Source organism: Bufo bufo, chromosome 2 (genome assembly GCF_905171765.1).
Source record: "Bufo bufo chromosome 2, aBufBuf1.1, whole genome shotgun sequence".
Taxonomy (NCBI): domain Eukaryota; kingdom Metazoa; phylum Chordata; class Amphibia; order Anura; family Bufonidae; genus Bufo; species Bufo bufo.
Window position 1 is genome coordinate 778414143 of NC_053390.1, and position 20427 is coordinate 778434569.

The following is a 20427-nucleotide window of genomic DNA, read 5'->3' on the forward strand; positions in this document are numbered from 1 at the left end:
ACGACAGTATTTTTTCACGGTCCGCAAAACGGGGTTCCGTTGTTCCGTTTTTTCCCCCGTGTGTCTTCCTTGATATTTGGAGGATCACCAGACATGAAAAGTGAAAAAAAAAATCTAAGTCAAGTTTGCCTTGAAAATTATAGGAAAAAAACTGACACTGATCACGGACGCGGATGACCATCTTGTGTGCCTCCGTGTTTTTTCACGGACCCATTGACTTGAATGGGTCTGCGAACCGTTGTCCGTGAAAAAAATAGGACAGGTCCTATTTTTTGGACGGACTGGAAACACTGATCACGGACGCGGATGACAAACGGTGCATTTTCCGAGTTTTCAACTGACCCATTGAAAGTCAATGGGTCCGCAGAAAATCACGGAAAACAGAACAACGGACACGGAACCCAACAACGGTCGTGTGCATGAAGCCTAAAGGGTATATGGTGGCTCACCTGTTGTGGTAAATGGTACTGGTGCTCTGTTAAAAAAAGGTTTCCCTGAGAACCCAATGGAATTAAATGGTATTGAATAACAGCCAGCGCAACCGTCCAGAACTGCACCGATATCAGACATCATAAACAAGATATGGTAAAAGTGCGTATAACTGTGACCAAGTGTTACAATCACTTACTGATTATATCACATATGTAAATCCATATATAAAATTAAAAATTATAAGATTTTTTAAGATATTATATTCTATTATAAATATATATAAAAAGAGAAGAGTATATAAAATATAAAAAATATATATACAAAATATATATACTATTATATATTATATTATATGCAACTTTCACTATAATTACACACGCATATTAAGAATTTGTGTATATTTTCTTAAACCTTTATTATTATTTTATCACAATCGCTGGACTAAAAAAAAAAAAATTCACTTCATATATATATATATACAGGGAGTGCAGAATTATTAGGCAAATGAGTATTTTGACCACATCATCCTCTTTATGCATGTTGTCTTACTCCAAGCTGTATAGGCTCGAAAGCCTACTACCAATTAAGCATATTAGGTGATGTGCATCTCTGTAATGAGAAGGGGTGTGGTCTAATGACATCAACACCCTATATCAGGTGTGCATAATTATTAGGCAACTTCCTTTCCTTTGGCAAAATGGGTCAAAAGAAGCACTTGACAGGCTCAGAAAAGTCAAAAATAGGGAGATATCTTGCAGAGGGATGCAGCACTCTTAAAATTGCAAAGCTTCTGAAGCGTGATCATCGAACAATCAAGCATTTCATTCAAAATAGTCAACAGGGTCGCAAGGTGCAAAATAACTGCCCATGAACTGAGAAAAGTCAAGCGTGCAGCTGCCAAGATGCCACTTGCCACCAGTTTGGCCATATTTCAGAGCTGCAACATCACTGGAGTGCCCAAAAGCACAAGGTGTGCAATACTCAGAGACATGGCCAAGGTAAGAAAGGCTGAAAGACGACCACCACTGAACAAGACACACAAGCTGAAACGTCAAGACTGGGCCAAGAAATATCTCAAGACTGATTTTTCTAAGGTTTTATGGACTGATGAAATGAGAGTGAGTCTTGATGGGCCAGATGGATGGGCCCGTGGCTGGATTGGTAAAGGGCAGAGAGCTCCAGTCCGACTCAGACGCCAGCAAGGTGGAGGTGGAGTACTGGTTTGGGCTGGTATCATCAAAGATGAGCTTGTGGGGCCTTTTCGGGTTGAGGATGGAGTCAAGCTCAACTCCCAGTCCTACTGCCAGTTTCTGGAAGACACCTTCTTCAAGCAGTGGTACAGGAAGAAGTCTGCATCCTTCAAGAAAAACATGATTTTCATGCAGGACAATGCTTCATCACACGCGTCCAAGTACTCCACAGCGTGGCTGGCAAGAAAGGGTATAAAAGAAGAAAATCTAATGACATGGCCTCCTTGTTCACCTGATATGAACCCCATTGAGAACCTGTGGTCCATCATCAAATGTGAGATTTACAAGGAGGGAAAACAGTACACCTCTCTGAACAGTGTCTGGGAGGCTGTGGTTGCTGCTGCACGCAATGTTGATGGTGAACAGATCAAAACACTGACAGAATCCATGGATGGCAGGCTTTTGAGTGTCCTTGCAAAGAAAGGTGGCTATATTGGTCACTGATTTGTTTTTGTTTTGTTTTTGAATGTCAGAAATGTATATTTGTGAATGTTGAGATGTTATATTGGTTTCACTGGTAAAAATAAATAATTGAAATGGGTATATAATTTGTTTTTTGTTAAGTTGCCTAATAATTATGCACAGTAATAGTCACCTGCACACACAGATATCCCCCTAAAATAGCTAAAACTAAAAACTACTTCCAAAAATATTCAGCTTTGATATTAATGAGTTTTTTGGGTTCATTGAGAACATGGTTGTTGTTCAATAATAAAATTAATCCTCAAAAATACAACTTGCCTAATAATTCTGCACTCCCTGTACATATATATTTGTTCTTCATTTTTTTTCTTTCTTTTGTCTTTTTCATTTATTTATTCTTCACCAACCACTGGAACAATTTTCTCTCTTTTTTTCTCCCTTTTTCTCTTGTTTGGATCAACGCAGTTTTTGATACATCTAATTTGGATATATATTTGTTTTCCTATATGGACACAATGAACTAAAATCAATTACAATAGGACTATCCGTTGATCAATCTATAGTATTTTGTATATATTTTTTTATATTTGATATACTCCTTTTCTTTTTATATATTTATATTAGAAAATAATATCTTAAAAAAAATCTTAGAATTTTTTATTTTATATATGGATTTACATATTATTTGATATAATTGTGACATAAGTGACTGTAACACTTGGTCCCCTTCACCGATAGATGGAACGTTTACATGTCTGTGTATTAAAATCTTAAACTTTATTAATTCGCATTAAAATGTTAAGAGGAAAGAGTGAATCCCCTAGTGCAGGCATGCTCAACCTGCGGCCCTCCAGCTGTTGTAAAACTACAACTCCCACCATGTCCTGCTGTAGAATGATAGCTGTCCAGGCATGCTGGGAGTTGTAGTTTTGCAACAGCTGGAGGGCCGCAGGTTGAGCATGCCTGCACTAGCGCAAAGAAAAGTTAGCTGTTCCGTCCTGGGCACTGATTACTTGTTAGGGTGACAGAATAAGGGGTAGTAGTAGGAGGGTCTAGGGGCGAAGTTAGGGCTTATACAGTGTGAGCAGGAATTCATTTAGTACTCAGACTGAGCACGGAATATAGAAATTTAACCCCCCCCCCCCCCCCCCCTTCTCCACACAGCCTCTGTCTCCCTGGTGCCCGGTCTTAACCCGTCGGTGCATCACATCATAGCTATAGTGGTGGTGGATGCCCAACAGTTGACATGGACTCGTATACCCTGTAAGCTATAGGATTCTGGTTGTTTGGCTGTCGGTTACAATTGGACGGTAGGGTGAACTGCTTGGTCAGAGACCTGTCCTCCTCGCACCCCGCAGGATCATTGAGGAGGAGCATGTTCCTTAGCATACACCCAATGCCAACCCAGTAATTCCTTTAGCTGAGCAAGGATTTGTCCTAACTTTTCTTTGCACTAGTGGATTCACTCTTTCCTCTTAACATTTTAATGCAAATTAATAAAGTTTAGGATTTGAATACACATACATGTAAACGTTCTATCGATCGGTGAAGGCGTCCCGAGGTGTGAACGTAAACCTACTTTATTTCAACCAGTGGATTGTAACACTTGGTCACAGTTATACGCACTTTTACCGTATCTTGTTTATGACGTCTCATATCGGTGCAGCTCTGGATGGTTGAGTTGCCTGTTATTCAATACCATTTCCGTTTAATTGATACATCAATTTCCAGGAGGAATAAACTGAGGAATGACAAAATGCTATATTCTCCAGCATTGTTATCCTATGAGGAATTCAAGCATTTATTAAAACAGACCCGTCAGGAGGGCGCACCCTGACCTATGGGAGGGTCACTACATCGGCACCTACATGCTTCTGGATATAAACACAATGGGGGTCATTTGTCAAACTGGTGTAAAGTAGAACTGGCTCAGTTGCCCACAGCAACCAATCAGATTCCTCCATTTATTCTGTAACGCTCCTTTTGGAAAATGAAAGGTGGAATCTGATTGGTTGCTATGGGCAACTGAGCCAGTTCTACTTTACACCAGTTTGATAAATGACCCCCAATCTTTGTACACAGAATTAAATATTCCACCCATAATACCGTTTATATAATGACCGGTTACACAATGTTCTAATATAATTTCTGTGTCAGTTTTTTGTGACTGTCAAGATCTCTGCTTGCTGTCATCCAATAGGAACCTTCATTACTTTCCTAAATCTGTCCTGGTCATTTGATGGACACACAGGTGAACAGCTCGTTACAGGACACCGCTCTGAGAATCGGACCGTGTGTGTCCCTCACCTGGTCAGGACAGAGTCAGGGACGGACTGAGAACTTAACCACCTCCGGACCGCTGTACGCACAAACGCGTCCTGGAGGTGGTTGATTCATTACTTCTGGACGCGCCGGCGCGTCCTCTCGCGAGACGCGAGATTTCCTGTGAACGTGCGCACACAGGCGCGCGCATTCACAGGATCGGAAGGTAAGCGAGTGGATCTCCAGCCTGCCAGCGGCGATCGTTCGCTGGCAGGCTGGAGATTTGATTTTTTTAACCCCTAACAGGTATATTAGACGCTGTTTTGATAACAGCGTCTAATATACCTGCTACCTGGTCCTCTGGTGGTCCCCTTTGTTTGGATCGACCACCAGAGGACACAGGTAGCTCAGTAATATGTTGCACCAAGCACCACTACACTACACTACACCCCCCCCCCCTGTCACTTATTAACCCCTTATTCACCCTTGATCACCCCATATAGACTCCCTGATCACCCCCCTGTCATTGATTACCCCCCCTGTAAAGCTCCATTCAGATGTCCGCATGATTTTTACGGATCCACTGATAGATGGATCGGATACGCAAAACGCATACGGACGTCTGAATGGAGCCTTACAGGGGCGTGATCAATGACTGTGGTGATCACCCCATATAGACTCCCTGATCACCCCCCTGTCATTGATTACCCCCTGTAAAGCTCCATTCAGACGTCCGCATGATTTTTACGGATCCACTGATAGATGGATCGGATCCGCAAAACGCATACGGATGTCTGAATGGAGCCTTACAGGGGCGTGATCAATGACTGTGGTGATCACCCCATATAGACTCCCTGATCACCCCCCTGTCATTTTTTTACCCCCCTGTCATTGATTACCCCCCTGTAAAGCTCCATTCAGACGTCCGCATGATTTTTACGGATCCACTGATAGATGGATCGGATCCGCAAAACGCATATGGACGTCTGAATGGAGCCTTACAGGGGCGTGATCAATGACTGTGGTGATCACCCCATATAGACTCCCTGATCACCCCCCTGTCATTGATCACCCCCCTGTAAAGCTCCATTCAGACGTCCGCATGATTTTTACGGATCCAATGATAGATGGATCGGATCCGCAAAACACATACAGGCGTCTCCCTGGAGCCTTCCAGGGGGGGTGATCACCCCATATAGACTCCCTGATCACCCCCCTGTCATTGATCACTCCCCTGTCATTGATCACCCCCCTGTAAGGCTCCATTCAGACATTTTTTTTGGCCCAGGTTAGCGGAATTATTTTTTTTTTTCTTACAAAGTCTCATATTCCACTAACTTGTGTAAAAAAAAAAAATCTCACATGAACTCACCATACCCCTCACGGAATCCAAATGCGTAAAATTTTTTAGAGATTTATATTCCAGACTTCTTCTCACGCTTTAGGGCCCCTAGAATGCCAGGGCAGTATAAATACCCCACATGTGACCCCATTTCGGAAAGAAGACACCCCAAGGTATTCAATGAGGGGCATATTGAGTCCATGAAAGATTGAAATTTTTGTCCCAAGTTAGCGGAAAGGGAGACTTTGTGAGAAAAAAATAAATAAAATCAATTTCCGCTAACTTGTGCCAAAAAAAAAAAAATTCTATGAACTCGCCATGCCCCTCATTGAATACCTTGGGGTGTCTTCTTTCCAAAATGGGGTCACATGTGGGGTATTTATACTGCCCTGGCATTCTAGGGGCCCTAAAGCGTGAGAAGAAGTCTGGGATCCAAATGTCTAAAAATGCCCTCATAAAAGGAATGTGGGCCCCTTTGCGCATCTAGGCTGCAAAAAAGTGTCACACATCTGGTATCGCCGTACTCAGGAGAAGTTGGGCAATGTGTTTTGGGGTGTCATTTTACATATACCCATGCTGGGTGAGATAAATATCTTGGTCAAATGCCAACTTTGTATAAAAAAATGGGAAAAGTTGTCTTTTGCCGAGATATTTCTCTCACCCAGCATGAGTATATGTAAAAAGACACCCCAAAACACATTTCCCAACTTCTCCTGAATACGGCGATACCACATGTGTGACACTTTTTTGCAGCCTAGGTGGGCAAAGGGGCCCACATTCCAAAGAGCACCATTCGGATTTCACAGGTCATTTACCTACTTACCACACATTAGGGCCCCTGGAAAATGCCAGGGCAGTATAACTACCCCACAAGTGACCCCATTTTGGAAAGAAGACACCCCAAGGTATTCCGTGAGGGGCATGGCGAGTTCCTAGAATTTTATATTTTTTGTCACAAGTTAGCGGAAAATGATGATTTTTTTATTTATTTTTTTTCCTTACAAAGTCTCATATTCCACTAACTTGTGACAAAAAATAAAAACTTCCATGAACTCACTATGCCCATCACGAAATACCTGGGGGTGTCTTCTTTCCAAAATGGGGTCACTTGTGGGGTAGTTATACTGCCCTGGCATTCTAGGGGCCCAAATGTGTGGTAAGGAGTTTGAAATCAAATTCTGTAAAAAATGACCTGTGAAATCCGAAAGGTGCTCTTTGGAATGTGGGCCCCTTTGCCCACCTAAGCTGCAAAAAAGTGTCACACATCTGGTATCTCCGTATTCAGGAGAAGTTGGGGAATGTGTTTTGGGGTGTCATTTTACATATACCCATGCTGGGTGAGAGAAATATCTTGGCAAAAGACAACTTTTCCCATTTTTTTTATACAAAGTTGTCTTTTGCCAAGATATTTCTCTCACCCAGCATGGGTATATGTAAAATGACACCCCAAAACACATTCCCCAACTTCTCCTGAGTACGGAGATACCACATGTGTGACACTTTTTTGCAGCCTAGGTGGGCAAAGGGGCCCACATTCCAAAGAGCACCTTTCGGATTTCACAGGTCATTTTTTACAGAATTTGATTTCAAACTCCTTACCACACATTTGGGCCCCTAGAATCCCAGGGCAGTATAACTACCCCACAAGTGACCCCATTTTGGAAAGAAGACACCCCAAGGTATTCGCTGATGGGCATAGTGAGTTCATGGAAGTTTTTATTTTTTGTCACAAGTTAGTGGAATATGAGACTTTGTAAGAAAAAAAAAACAAAAAAAAAAAAAACATCATTTTCCGCTAACTTGTGACAAAAAATAAAAAGTTCTATGAACTTACTATGCCCATCAGCGAATACCTTAGGGTGTCTACTTTCTGAAATGGGGTCATTTGTGGGGTGTTTGTACTGTCTGGGCATTGTAGAACCTCAGGAAACATGACAGGTGCTCAGAAAGTTAGAGCTGCTTCAAAAAGCGGAAATTCACATTTTTGTACCATAGTTTGTAAACGCTATAACTTTTACCTAAACCATTTTTTTTTTTATCAAAGACATGTAGAACAATAAATTTAGAAAAAAATTTATATATGGATGTCGTTTTTTTTGCAAAATTTTACAACTGAAAGTGAAAAATGTCATTTTTTTGCAAAAAAATCGTTAAATTTCGATTAATAACAAAAAAAGTAAAAATGTCAGCAGCAATGAAATACCACCAAATGAAAGCTCTATTAGTGAGAAGAAAAGGAGGTAAAATTCATTTGGGTGGTAAGTTGCATGACCGAGCAATAAATGGTGAAAGTAGTGTAGGTCAGAAGTGTAAAAAGTGGCCTGGTCTTTCAGGGTGTTTAAGCACTGGGGGCTGAGGTGGTTAAAGTGGCCCTGGGAAAACAAATAAAAATACCATAGTGCAGCACAAAATACCGCCCCCACAGAACCAAATACCCCAGGGCAGCAGAAAACACTGACACCCCGGTGCAATATTCAACTATATAACCGTCCTGATGATAGTGATAGAGCTGAATTCAGGAGGCTTCCTGCAGCTGCCAGCCTGGTGCATAAGTATCCAATGCTCCTAGTATTAATAGAGCATCAGATCATTACGTACCTGGCTGGCGGCCATTAAAAGCATCGGCCCACTGAGAAATTTCCCAGTAGGGTCTATGGCCAGTACACCCCTAGACAGAGTAATATATTATAAGCACTAATCTATAGCCGTCCCATGACCAGGGCTGACCTATAGCCGTCCCATGACCAGGGCTGACCTATAGCCGTCCCATGACCAGGGCTGACCTATAGCCGTCCCATGACCAGGGCTGACCTATAGCCGTCCCATGACCAGGGCTGACCTATAGCCGTCCCATGACCAGGGCTGACCTATAGCCGTCCCATGACCAGGGCTGACCTATAGCCGTCCCATGACCAGGGCTGACCTATAGCCGTCCCATGACCAGGGCTGACCTATAGCCGTCCCATGACCAGGGCTGACCTATAGCCGTCCCATGACCAGGGCTGACCTATAGCCGTCCCATGACCAGGGCTGACCTATAGCCGTCCCATGACCAGGGCTGACCTATAGCCGTCCCATGACCAGGGCTGACCTATAGCCGTCCCATGACCAGGGCTGACCTATATCAGTCCCATGACCAGGGCTGACCTATATCCGTCACATGACCAGAGCTGACCTATATCCACTGGATATAAACAATGACAATCCCTACTGAATGACAGCAAGCAGAGATCCTGCAAGCTGTGAGGAGTAGATGCAGAAATGACGGTACCTTGGAAAACTGTATAACCTGTCATTATAAGAAAGAACAATCAGAAGACATCTCAGATCCAATCATACTATTAAAGGGGTTATCCGACCCCTATATTGCCTCCCCAAATGCCCGGGCCCCTCACACAGGTTGTACTTACCTTGCTCCCCGGCACCTGTGTCTCTTCTGATGCCCACACGGCTGCTGCTGCTGCTGCTGCATCTGCCCGGGTGACGCTTGTCTCCGTCGCGGCCGTCTATTGGCTGCCCCCCCTTGTCGGGTATTTTCATCCGCACGATGGGGAGATTCAGCGGCAGCTGTCAGAAGCGACGTGGGTGCCGGGGAGTCAGGTAAGTACAACCTGTGTGAGGGGCCCGTGCATTTGGGGAGGCATTATAGGGAATGGATAACCCCTTTTAACAGCTTCTTTCTTTTTTTTTTTTAACAAGGAGCCGTCCCCTCTCCTGTCTGTTTTAGTAACTGCTTGCATCACCAATATAACAACAATTCTGGAGCATCTATTCTTCTTATATAACTATGTTGCGTCGTTCCTCTATTATTCCTACTAGGAATGAATTGCCAGCAGTATGCAGTAAAGGTCCAGCTGGGGGAATGTCCCTGCACAGTCTGACACTATCCAATCAGTGCTGCCAGTGTCAGACTGTGCACAGTCAGCTGGTAACACCCACACGGCCCGTTATTAACAGAATGCCGGCAATTCATTTATAAACGTTTAGTGGGAATAATAGAGGAATGGCATAACATACAGTTATATGAAAAGATGTCTACATTGTTATTATGGGGGGTGCAAGTAGTTATTAAAACAGTCACGGCAGGAGAGGTGACAGCTCCTCTTTAACGAACCCCTAGAAATAGACCCATGGGACCAGACTAGAGGTGAATAACCCGCGCCAAGAGACTGCACCCCAATAACACTGACACACATCGTTTTTCTAAGTCTTCCAGATACTACACCACCATGTGACTAGGAGACTTGCATCTGAATTTATTACTTCTCCAAGAAACAGAGGACACTTGGGAGACTTCAGCCCTCCATAACCATCTTGGCCTCATTGATCTTCTTCATTAACCCTTTACTGGACAGAGTTAGCTCTGCATGACGACGCTTCAGATTCTCCAGGGTCTGACTACGTTCCTCAATGGCGTCCACCTTGTCCTCAAAGTCCCTGAGAAGAACCTTGTTGCCCAGCAGGCCACATTTCTGCTTGAGTTTCAGGTTGTCCATCCTCAAACTATCCCTGGCTTGTTTGGTCTTGGTCAAGATGTCCCTTTTGTTGCCCACCAAGGCCTCGACCTCCATGAGTCTCTCTTTTTGTTTCTGATTCTCAGCCTGGACAAACTGGAGCTTCTCCTTGACGTGGGTGAGAACTTGCACAGTGTTGGTAATCTTCTTCTTCAGCTTCAGCAGCTCCTCGTTTCTTTCTTCGATCTTCTCGTTGTAGTTCTGGTTTTCAATTTTCAATTGCTCAAAGTCGATGAGGTGCAAACCTTCAGCCAACTCCTCCTTGGAGCGGAGGGTAGACTCATAACGACTGATCAGATTTTTCAGCTTGATGTTCTCTAGGCGGACCTGGATGACTTCCTTCTCCTTGCGTTCTTCCCTGGATTGTAATAAGTCTATTTCTTGGATGAGGGAGGAAGCCGCGTGCTTCCCAGCTCCTCGTTTGCTGAGGCTGCAGAGGGCAATCTTCTTCTTCTGTTCTTGGAAAGCCATCCACTCCTTGTCCACCTTACTTACAATGTCCTGACACTGGGCCTTTAGCTCCTCTATCTGCTGCTGATGGAAACTGGCTTCTTCCTTGTACTTCTTTCTCATCTCCTCGAGGGTGGCCAAGTACTTGAGGTAGCGTTGCTCCTGATCTGCCATGTGCTTAGACGTCTCAGGGCGGGTCTCCTCTCCTTTCTTCTTGCGGAAATACTCGTAGAGCTTGTGCTGGAGCTGAGAGTTGTGCTGCTGGATTTTATCGCGGTCCTGGGCCAGAGCATGATACTCATGCATCAGTTCTTCTCGAATCTGTTCTTCATCAGCCTCCAGCTCTTGGTCCTGTTCAGTTTCTTCTTCACCTTCTTCCTGTTCTTCTAAAAGAGTCTCTTCTTTGGGTTCTTGGTCTGTCTCCTCGGATAGCTCCAGCTCATCTTTTGGGATCGCAGCATGTTCTTCAGTTTCATGATGGGGTTCTGAAGAGTCCAAACCATTCTCTTCCATTACACTGCTTGGCTCCATGCCCACTATCTGCCCAGCAGTAGGATCTCTGGTGCTCTCCTGACTGGTAGAAATGTGAAGGTCCTCCTGGATGGTACCTGGTTCTGTGGTGTCCTCCTGGCTTGAACTGTCCTGGCTGGCGCTTGGCTCTCTGGCACCCTCCTGGCTGGCGCTTGGCTCTCTGGCACCCGGCTCTCTGGCACCGTCCTCCTGGCTGCCGCCTGGTTCTCTGGCACCCTCCTCCTGGCTGGTGCCTGGCTCTCTGGCACCCTCCTCCTGGCTGGCGCTTGGCTCTCTGGCACCCTCCTCCTGGCTGGCGCTTGGCTCTCTGGCACCCTCCTCCTGGCTGGCGCCTGGTTCTCTGGCACCCTCCTCCTGGCTGCCGCCTGGCTCTCTGGCACCCTCCTCCTGGCTGGCGCCTAGTTCTCTGGCACCCTCCTCCTGGCTGGCGCCTGGTTCTCTGGCACCCTCCTCCTGGCTGGCGCCTGGTTCTCTGGCACCCTCCTCCTGGCTGGCTCCTGGTTCTCTGGCACCCTCCTCCTGGCTGGCGCCTGGCTCTCTGGCACCCTCCTCCTGGCTGGCGCCTGGTTCTCTGGCACCCTCCTGGCTGGGATTCGGTTCTCGATGGGCACCCTCCTCGCTGGTAGGTCGCTCTCTGGCACCTTCCTCGCTGGTAGGTCGCTCACTGGCACCCTCATGCAAGGCATATTCCACTCTGCCACCTTTCTGAATAGAGCCGAGCTCTGTATTACCTTCTTGAATGATAGCCGGTTCTGTATCAGCTTCCTGCATGGTACCAGGTAGTCTTTCCCCTCCCTCTGCCACCATTTCACCGCTGGCACTTGGGTCGCCCATGCTGGCACGCGTCGGTTACCCTTCTCCCGGGGACAGACAGCTGACTGGATAGGAAGGTTGTGTATTTACATCTCCCTTGGTTTCCGTGGAGACGCGTTACGGAAGGCGGAGCCACATCACAGCGCTCTCTTCATTGCTAAATATTCATAGGCTGAAGGCCAGTGACGTCACAAACACGTAATCCAGCGACCAATCCTCGGGGCGCTTTGAGGCCCCGGCCTATTAGAGACTAGAAGCGCCCAGGCGCATGCGCAGAATTGTAAGATCAGCGGTGGGCGGTACCTCAGCGGTTGAGCCCAACAACAGCTCGGCGGCCAAGATGGCGGACCTGGGCAAGAAGTACTGCGTCTACTGCCTGGCCGACGTGACAAGCCTGCGTATCCGCTGCACCGAATGCCAGGACATCGAGCTGTGCACGGAGTGTTTCTCGGCGGGGGCAGAGATTGGTAATCACCGTCGGTGGCATGGATACCAGCTGGTGGACGGCGGTCGCTTTACTCTATGGGGGCCCGAGGCGGAGGGAGGCTGGACGAGCAGGGAAGAGCAGCTGCTGCTCGATGCTATCGAGCAGTTCGGCTTTGGGAACTGGGTAAGTTGTGTATGCATTGCAGCCTGTAGGGGGCGGTAGGTGTCCAGATACGCTACAATTCCCAGCATTCCCTGCTGTCCATCAGTGCAGGTGTCTTATGTTTTATTATTTTATATTTTATATTTATTTTTCATTAATTTATTCTTTTTCCATATTATATTAAAATTTTCCTGTTTTAATATTTTTTTTTGTTTGTTTTACCCTTTTCAAATCCTTTTGTAGATTTTGTAGACTTTTCATTTTAACATTAAAGTAACACAAACTCTAGAATAGAATCTTTTTTTATTTTTATGCCAAAGAATTGACAACGATTGCGGCAGCTTATAATGAATGGTAAGTGCAGGTGGATGCAATTATTTACGGACTCGCTTTAAGGGTTGTGCGTTCACGCAACCGTATATATATCGTATGACCGTGCAACGTCCGTGTTTTTTTTTTTTTATACTTATTCTTATACGCAAAATGGACAAGAATAGCGCGTTCTATTGTATACGATATACGGACAGCTCACGCTCTGTCCGCATCTTTTGCAGACCCCTTGAAATGAATGGATCACCATCCGATTTGCAAAAAATGCGGACCAAAAATACAATCGTGCGAATGGTGTTTAAAAGTGTCATTAAAGAAAACTCTGGTTGGTCTGTAATTCCGAGTAGATGTCCGAGATATGGTATCGGAGAGGAGGATAGAACATGGTTTGGGGTATGTTCACACATGACGGAAATGTCCATGCCAGACATGAATAGGGTTATTGCTGCTAAGTTAGGGCTCGTTCGCACGTCTGTACGACTGGTTCCGCGTCCGTTCTGTCATTTCAATGGGGCCGCCAAAGATGCGGACAGCGCACCATGCACTGTCCGCATCTGTAGTTCCGTTCCGCGGCCCCACTAAAATGATAGAGCATGTCCTATTAGGATAGGCATTTCTATAATGGGCCGTCCGTTCCGCAAATTGAGGAACGCACACGGACAGCATCCGCGTTTTGCGGTCGTGTGCATGCGCCCTTAGGCTCCTTGCAGGCGAGCGTGTCCGGATGCGTTTAGTGAAAACTGCGCGATTATCGCAAGCAAGTCCATTCAGTTTTGTCTGCGATCTCATTCAGTTGTTCAGATTTTATCGTGCGGGTGCAATGCGATTTGATGCGTTTTTCACACGCGTGATAAAAAGACTGAATGTTTACAAACAACATCTCTTAGCAACCATCCGTGAAAAACTCATCGCATCCGCACTTGCTTGCGGATGCGATGCGATTGTCACACTGCTCCATTCACTTCTATGGGGCCAGCGTTGCGTGAAAATCGCAGGATATACAGCATGCTGCGATTTTTCACGCAACGCAAAACGCATAAAGGACACGCTACTGAGAAAGGACACAACACCTGATTTGTCATTTGAAATAAATCTAGCAGAGCAATGAATGGGGAGATCTCTGGATCCATGTGAGGTACAGGACTGGTTCTGGCTTTGTTAGAAAGAGATTGTCATGTTCTATATGATGTCTGATTTTTACATGAATCATTGGATAACCCCTTTACACATTAGACAGAAGTTGGTTGATGGTTGAATGATCATCTCGTGAGCGTTCCTTTCGCAGACATGGCCATACACAGACAGGTCCTTATAGCCTGGGTGATGGATTTTTCGATCAAGCACTTTATTCCGACTATGGGATAATAATGTCAAACATGGCGACTTCTTTTCAGACAATGATTGTCTGCCATCATTTTGCTAGAACAATCATTCGTTGTTAAATTCCACCTGGTGAACGATCGTTTTGGTAGGTTTTGATCAACTTTAGGCTACATTCACACGTCCGTGGTGTGTTGCGGACCCGCAAATTGCGGGTCCGCAACACACCAGACCGTCACCCCCATAGAAATGCCTATTCTTGTCTGCAAGCTGCGGACAAGAATAGGACCTGCTCTATTTTTTTGCGGAGCTGCAGACCCAAAATCGGGGCCGCGCTCCGCAATTGCGGCTGCAGACAGCACACTGTGTGCTGTCCGCATCCATTCCGTCCCCATAGAGAATGAATGGGTCCGCACCCGTTCCGCAAAATTGCGGAAAGGATGCGGACACATTTTGCGGACGTGTGAATGGAGCCTTAGGACTGTATATGGATACCTTAACCCCTTCCCGACGTCCATCCTTATATGTACGGTGGAAGCCGGGTCTTTAAAGATGGAGCCCGCTCCTAAGTGGAGAAGGAGCCATAGCCACCGGCTTCTGTTGTTCCACACAGCAGACACCTGGGGCTAATGTCACATACAGAAGGCGAGAGAGACATGGAGCTAGCAATGTCTGTTACTACATCTAGCGATAGTTCTTATGGAGCCTTGCTCGTGGCAGGGCTCCACAGGAATGTATTGTATGGGACATACAAGAATTGCAGGGTCGGCCGACGGTCTAATGTGCGTTGGCGGCACCCCACTCTTCCCTAACCTATGATGTCGGGGGGAGAGAAGGATCTGACAAAGTGAATATTTTCTCCTGGGAGATAAGCCAGAAGTGTAAGGGAGAAGCTTTTGGTTCCTCTCCTCATTAAACATACATGTTGTACCAAACTTTTCTTTTGTGCATGGGGGGGTGTCGGGAGAGAGAATTGTGGCGGTCAGCTGTTGAATGTGTATGGCCGCCCTGTCTAGGCTGAAGTATTGGCAACATCTCTCATTGTGATGTCCACTATACCGCCACTACTGTGATCTTCTGCCTTCCGTATGAAGGCCGAATACAGCTGATATGTGATTGCACAGCTGGAGGCTTGTGTGAGCTGTGCCCCCCCCCCCCCCCTCATTACACTGATGGGGGCCGTACCTGCATCCGCAGTAATTGTCACCACAGCTGAATACTGGGCATCTTGTGGATAATATTTTGGAAGGGAATTTAATAATACTCCCATATGTACCATTCTGTATGATACCAGCTCGGGTTAAACTTTCTTTTCAAAAAAGTTGACCTCTTCTCTCTTGGTTTCTGCTCATGATTTTGGGTCATTCCTCACCTTGGCTCAAGGTATTCTGAGACGACCAGCTTTGAAAACAAGGAACAAAAGAAGTTTTACATTACTTTTAGGACATTGTGAATAATGCAAACCGGGGAGGACTGGGCCCTTAAAGTGGCCCTATATTGTAGGCGGGTCCAAATTGACAGAAGGCAGGACCAAGTATGTTTGTGTAGGTTTCATAGCTGTGTTAGGCTAGGCCCTCATAAGGTTCTTGTTAATCTAAGGCTAACAGCAGTAGGCACGGCCAGCATTACTGTACTGCGGCACAGAAAACACCCCCAACATAACCAAGTATCATAGTGCAGCATAAAATACTGCTGCGTCCGCTGCAGTATTCAACTGTATCACCATCCCAAGGACCACAGTATAGTTGAATGCAGGAGGGGAATTTCCACCACTGGCCAGGTGCATAAGTACTAATATATTTTTTATTATTAGAGCGCCATTAATTCCATAGCGCTGTACATATGATAAGGGGTGCACATGCATAATTCAGACAATTGCTCTAAGCATGAACAGTAAGTTACAGAAGGAGAGAGGGCCCTGCCCGTGAAGGCTTCCAATCTATGAGGTATGGAGGAAGGACACAGTAGGTGCGGGTGAAGCTGGTCATGGCGGTATAGAGGCAGCAGGGTCACTGGTTGTAGGCTTGTCTGAAGAGGTGGGTTTTCAGGTTTCTTATGAAGGATTCCACTGTAGGTAAGAGTCTGATATGTTGGAGTAGCGAGTTCCAGTGTGTGGGGGATGCACGGGAGAAATCTTGGAGGAGATTGTGGGAGGAGGTGATAAGAGGATAGAAGGAGGTCTTGTGAGGATCGGAAAGTAGCTGAGATGTAGGGAGGACACAGGTTGTGGACGGCCTTGTATGTATTTGTTAGTATTTTGAACTGAATTTTCTGGGCAATGGGGAGCCAGTGAAGGGATTGGCAGAGGGGAGAGGCAGAGGAGTAATAGGGGGAGAGGTGGATTAGTCGGGCAGCAGAGTTGAGGATAGATTGGAGGGGTGTGAGAGTCCTAGATGGGAGGCCACAGAGGAGGATGTTTGAGTAGTCTAGGTGGGAGATGATGAGGGCATGTACAAGCATTTATGTATTATAGATCACTATGTACTTGGAAGGCTCGGGCGGCCCCCTGGGCATTGGATCACAGGGAAATGTCTCTGTAGGATCTATGGTCAGTCCACCCCTGAATGCAAAACTTATTTTTCTCAGAGCTGCTCATCTCACACCACTTATCTCCAAAGATCCTGAAAGAAGGTAATGCTGCCTTTACATGCAGAGATGAAGTACGCAGTTATCGGGAAGGAAGCGTTCCTTCCCGACAATCGGCTACTCGTCAGTAGAGGTGAAGCGCTGTATTTACATGTAGCGACCACCTCCACAGTATCGGGACGAGCTATGCCTACTGCTAGCCCTCGTCCTCCTACAGATTCATGGACACATCTGTCTATGGAACCTTCACTAAAGTATGGCCATGTACATGAAACCTTAAAGGGACGTCTGCTTTATCATTATCTCGCTGCTTTTAGGGCAAATTGTCCATGAAAGCATATGAAAAGCTGAACCTTTTCTGTGGGGGTTAAGCTACGTCTTTTACTCAGGATCCTTGACCCTGCTGAAAAGGAGCACCAGCGATTTGGCGCGGTATAATGGAAGGAATGGAGCCTCCGTGACCAGACACATTTATAATAATCTACGCCGGAAACGTGATGTACATTATAACTGAAGTCCAACTAGTGTATATTCCAGTTTGTGGCGTACGGACAGCACAAGGTGCCTCCTAATAATTCATCTTACTCCAGCTGACTTTGAAGACTGGCATACGACGCGCCAATTTTCCGTAAATGTGCATTTGTGTCATTCAGCTCTTTAAGTATAGCCCCCCCCCCCCCCCCCCCCCGCACTGAAGCCAGGTGCTGTCGCCCATTAGAAGGCTCACAGCTTGTCGTCTTGAATAGACTTTATCATTCAGAAAGTCTCTGTTCAGAAGACAAAGGCGAGACACCGATAAGTGTCATATCCATCCTCTGGGAGGAGGCCACCGGGTGAGGAGATTGAGAGGTGCAAGAAAATCCCCCCCCTCTAGACAGCTGTGCCTTTTCCCTAGGATCTCCTGTAAGATATACTGTAGCTAGTATGTTAAAGAGGGCCTCTCACCTCTCCTGACATGTCGAGTTTAGTAACTACTTGCATCCCCCATAACAAATCTGAAGCATCTACTCCTATTACTCTATGTTGTCATTTCTTTGTTATTCCTGCTTGAAGTTATGAATTAATTACTAGCAGTTTACAATGAAGGTCCAGCTGGGTGTTACCATTTAAAAAAAATAAAAATAAATGGGGGGGGGGGGTCCCTGTACAGTCTGACATTGTCCAATCACTGCTGCCAATGTCAGACTGTGCATTCTTGGGTGGGATCGCTAGATCTTCTCCAAAGGCTAGGCGTTAGTTTAAGTTTCACCTTCAGGTTCTGCTGTATCTTAGGACACGAAATCTCCCCCCACAGGACACCGAATTTATTATCCCAGGCTGCCTACCCCTGTATTAGCCCCAGGGGTCTGTCCCATAGACCAGTGTTTCCCAACCAGTGTGCCTCCAGCTGTTGCAAAACTACACCTCCCAGCATGCCCGCACAGCCAAAGGCTGTCCGAGCATGCTGGGAGTTGTAGTTTTGCAACAGCTGGAGGCACACTGGTTGGGAAACACTGCCATAGACTATATATAAATGGAGTGGCTGCAGTTTTTTCGACTGTGTTTTATAGCTTTGCTAATGTATGTCCTTATTTTTTTTTTTGCTTAGGAGGATATGGCTGCCCATGTGGGTGCATCCAGGACCCCCCAGGAAGTGATGGAACACTACGTCAGCATGTACATTCATGGAAACCTTGGCAAGGCATGCATCCCAGACAATATTCCCAACAGAGTAACCGACCACACGTGTCCTACAGGTGGCCCCCTGTCTCCCAGCCTGACCACTCCATTACCTCCCTTAGACATCACTGTGCAGGAGCAGCAGCAGCTGGGGTACATGCCTCTGCGAGACGACTACGAGATCGAATACGATCAGGACGCTGAAACGCTAATCAGCGGCCTGTCCGTCAATTACGACGACGATGACGTTGAAGTAGAACTTAAAGAATCTTGCGTGGACATGTACGTCCGGAAACTGAAAGAGCGGCAAAGGAGGAAGAACATAGCCCGGGACTATAACTTGGTACCAGCATTTTTAGGTAAAGATAAAAAAGACAAAGAAAAGCCCGCCAAGCGGAAAATCTCAAAAGAGGAGAAGGAGCTGCGATTAAAATTAAGGCCCCTCTATCAGTTCATGTCCAGTAAGGAAATTGAGGACTTCTTTGAGAACATGCACAAAGAACGAATGTTGAGGACAAAGCTTCGAGAACTTCAGAGGTACCGGCGAAACGGCATCACCAAGATGGAAGAGTCCGCCGAGTACGAAGCTGCCCGTCACAAACGGGAAAAACGGAAAGAGAACAAGAACACCGCGGGCTCCAAAAGAGGAAGGGAAGACGGTAAGGAGGGAGAGTTTGCTGCCATCGAAAACCTTCAAGGTTTTGAGATGTTATCGGACAGGGAGAAGGTTCTTTGCAGCTCCTTGAACTTGAGCCCCACTCGTTACTTGACTGTCAAAACCATTATCATTAAGGACCACCTTCAGAAAAGACAGGGAATCCCATCAAAGAGCCGTCTTCCCAGTTACTTAGATAAAGTCCTAAAGAAAAGGATTTTAAATTTCTTGACGGAGAGTGGCTGGATATCCAGGGACGCCTCGTGATGCTGTGTCTCCAAATGTTGTTGTTTTTTTTTATAAAAAAAATAATCTATAATATATATATAAAAGGACTTGTACAGAGACTGAAGCTTTACTATACTTGTATATATTTTTAAATACACATTGTTTTATTCGTATGGTTATGTATTTTTCACATCGTGCATTAGAAGGAAAGCTGCCGTTCTCTTCCCGTTGCTAAAGAGGTGCTACCTAATTTATGAAAACGGCAAAACGGAACTAAATGGGACACGTGGGGAATATAAATGTGAGGATCAACATGCCAAGTACTAGTTATAGTAGGGTTTACTTTTATTTATTGCAACCTTTGCTGTGCAGGAGTGGGAGAGGACAGCAAATGGAGCGTTATATAGTAGAGCTTATTGCGGAGCGCAAAACATACGGTCGTGTGCATGAGCCAAACTCCCTATTGCTGCAGGGGTTGAACTCAAGCGCACCCCATGGTGGGACAACTCATCGCTCCTTTTGCTCGCCCTCGCCATGATGTTGCCACCTAACGCTGAATGACATCCACGTTGTGACACTGGTAGGGTATGGCCACACGGGCAGGATTATCCGCTGTAGATTTCACCCTGTGCGTTGCAAAGGGTGCAATCTGCAGCATAAATGAACACACTGCCAATTTTCTTTTTAACGCAGTATGCGGATGTGATAATTCTTTATTTTTTTTTGTTAATCTCACCCACTTTGCTGCTGCTGTAAAATGCGGCAGATTTTCCACATGCAATTCCACTGTAAAAAAAAATCTGCAGCCTTTATCTGTACACGGGGGTGCACCAGCTATGTGGCTTTTTGTATAAGGCACCATGTTGGCATGCTCAACCTGCGGCCCTCCAGCTGTTGCAAAACTACAACTCCCGTCATTCCCGGACAGCCTACAGAAGGGCATGTTGGGAGTTGTAGTTTTAAAACAGCTGGAGCGCCGCAGGTTGAGCTTCCCTGGCTTAGAGGTAACTGTTTTTGTGGACAGCTCTGCTTCTTGTACATCA

At 45.9% G+C, this 20427-nt stretch overlaps 2 protein-coding genes across 2 annotated transcripts; one reads left to right on the forward strand and one right to left on the reverse strand.

Annotated features, from left to right (window-relative positions):
* Positions 1–9950: 9950 nt before the first annotated feature.
* Positions 9951–12064, reverse strand: CCDC96 (coiled-coil domain containing 96). Its single transcript, XM_040419132.1, has one exon. It carries the CDS (start codon positions 12036–12038, stop codon positions 10005–10007), a length of 2034 nt encoding a protein of 677 aa, XP_040275066.1. The 5' UTR covers positions 12039–12064; the 3' UTR covers positions 9951–10004.
* An 84-nt stretch (positions 12065–12148) lies between these two features.
* Positions 12149–20244, forward strand: TADA2B (transcriptional adaptor 2B). The gene is made up of 2 exons (XM_040419133.1): positions 12149–12627; positions 18431–20244. The coding sequence occupies exons 1-2, from the start codon at positions 12286–12288 to the stop codon at positions 19421–19423; spliced, it is 1335 nt and encodes a 444-aa protein (XP_040275067.1). The 5' UTR covers positions 12149–12285; the 3' UTR covers positions 19424–20244.
* The last annotated feature ends 183 nt before the right edge of the window (positions 20245–20427 follow it).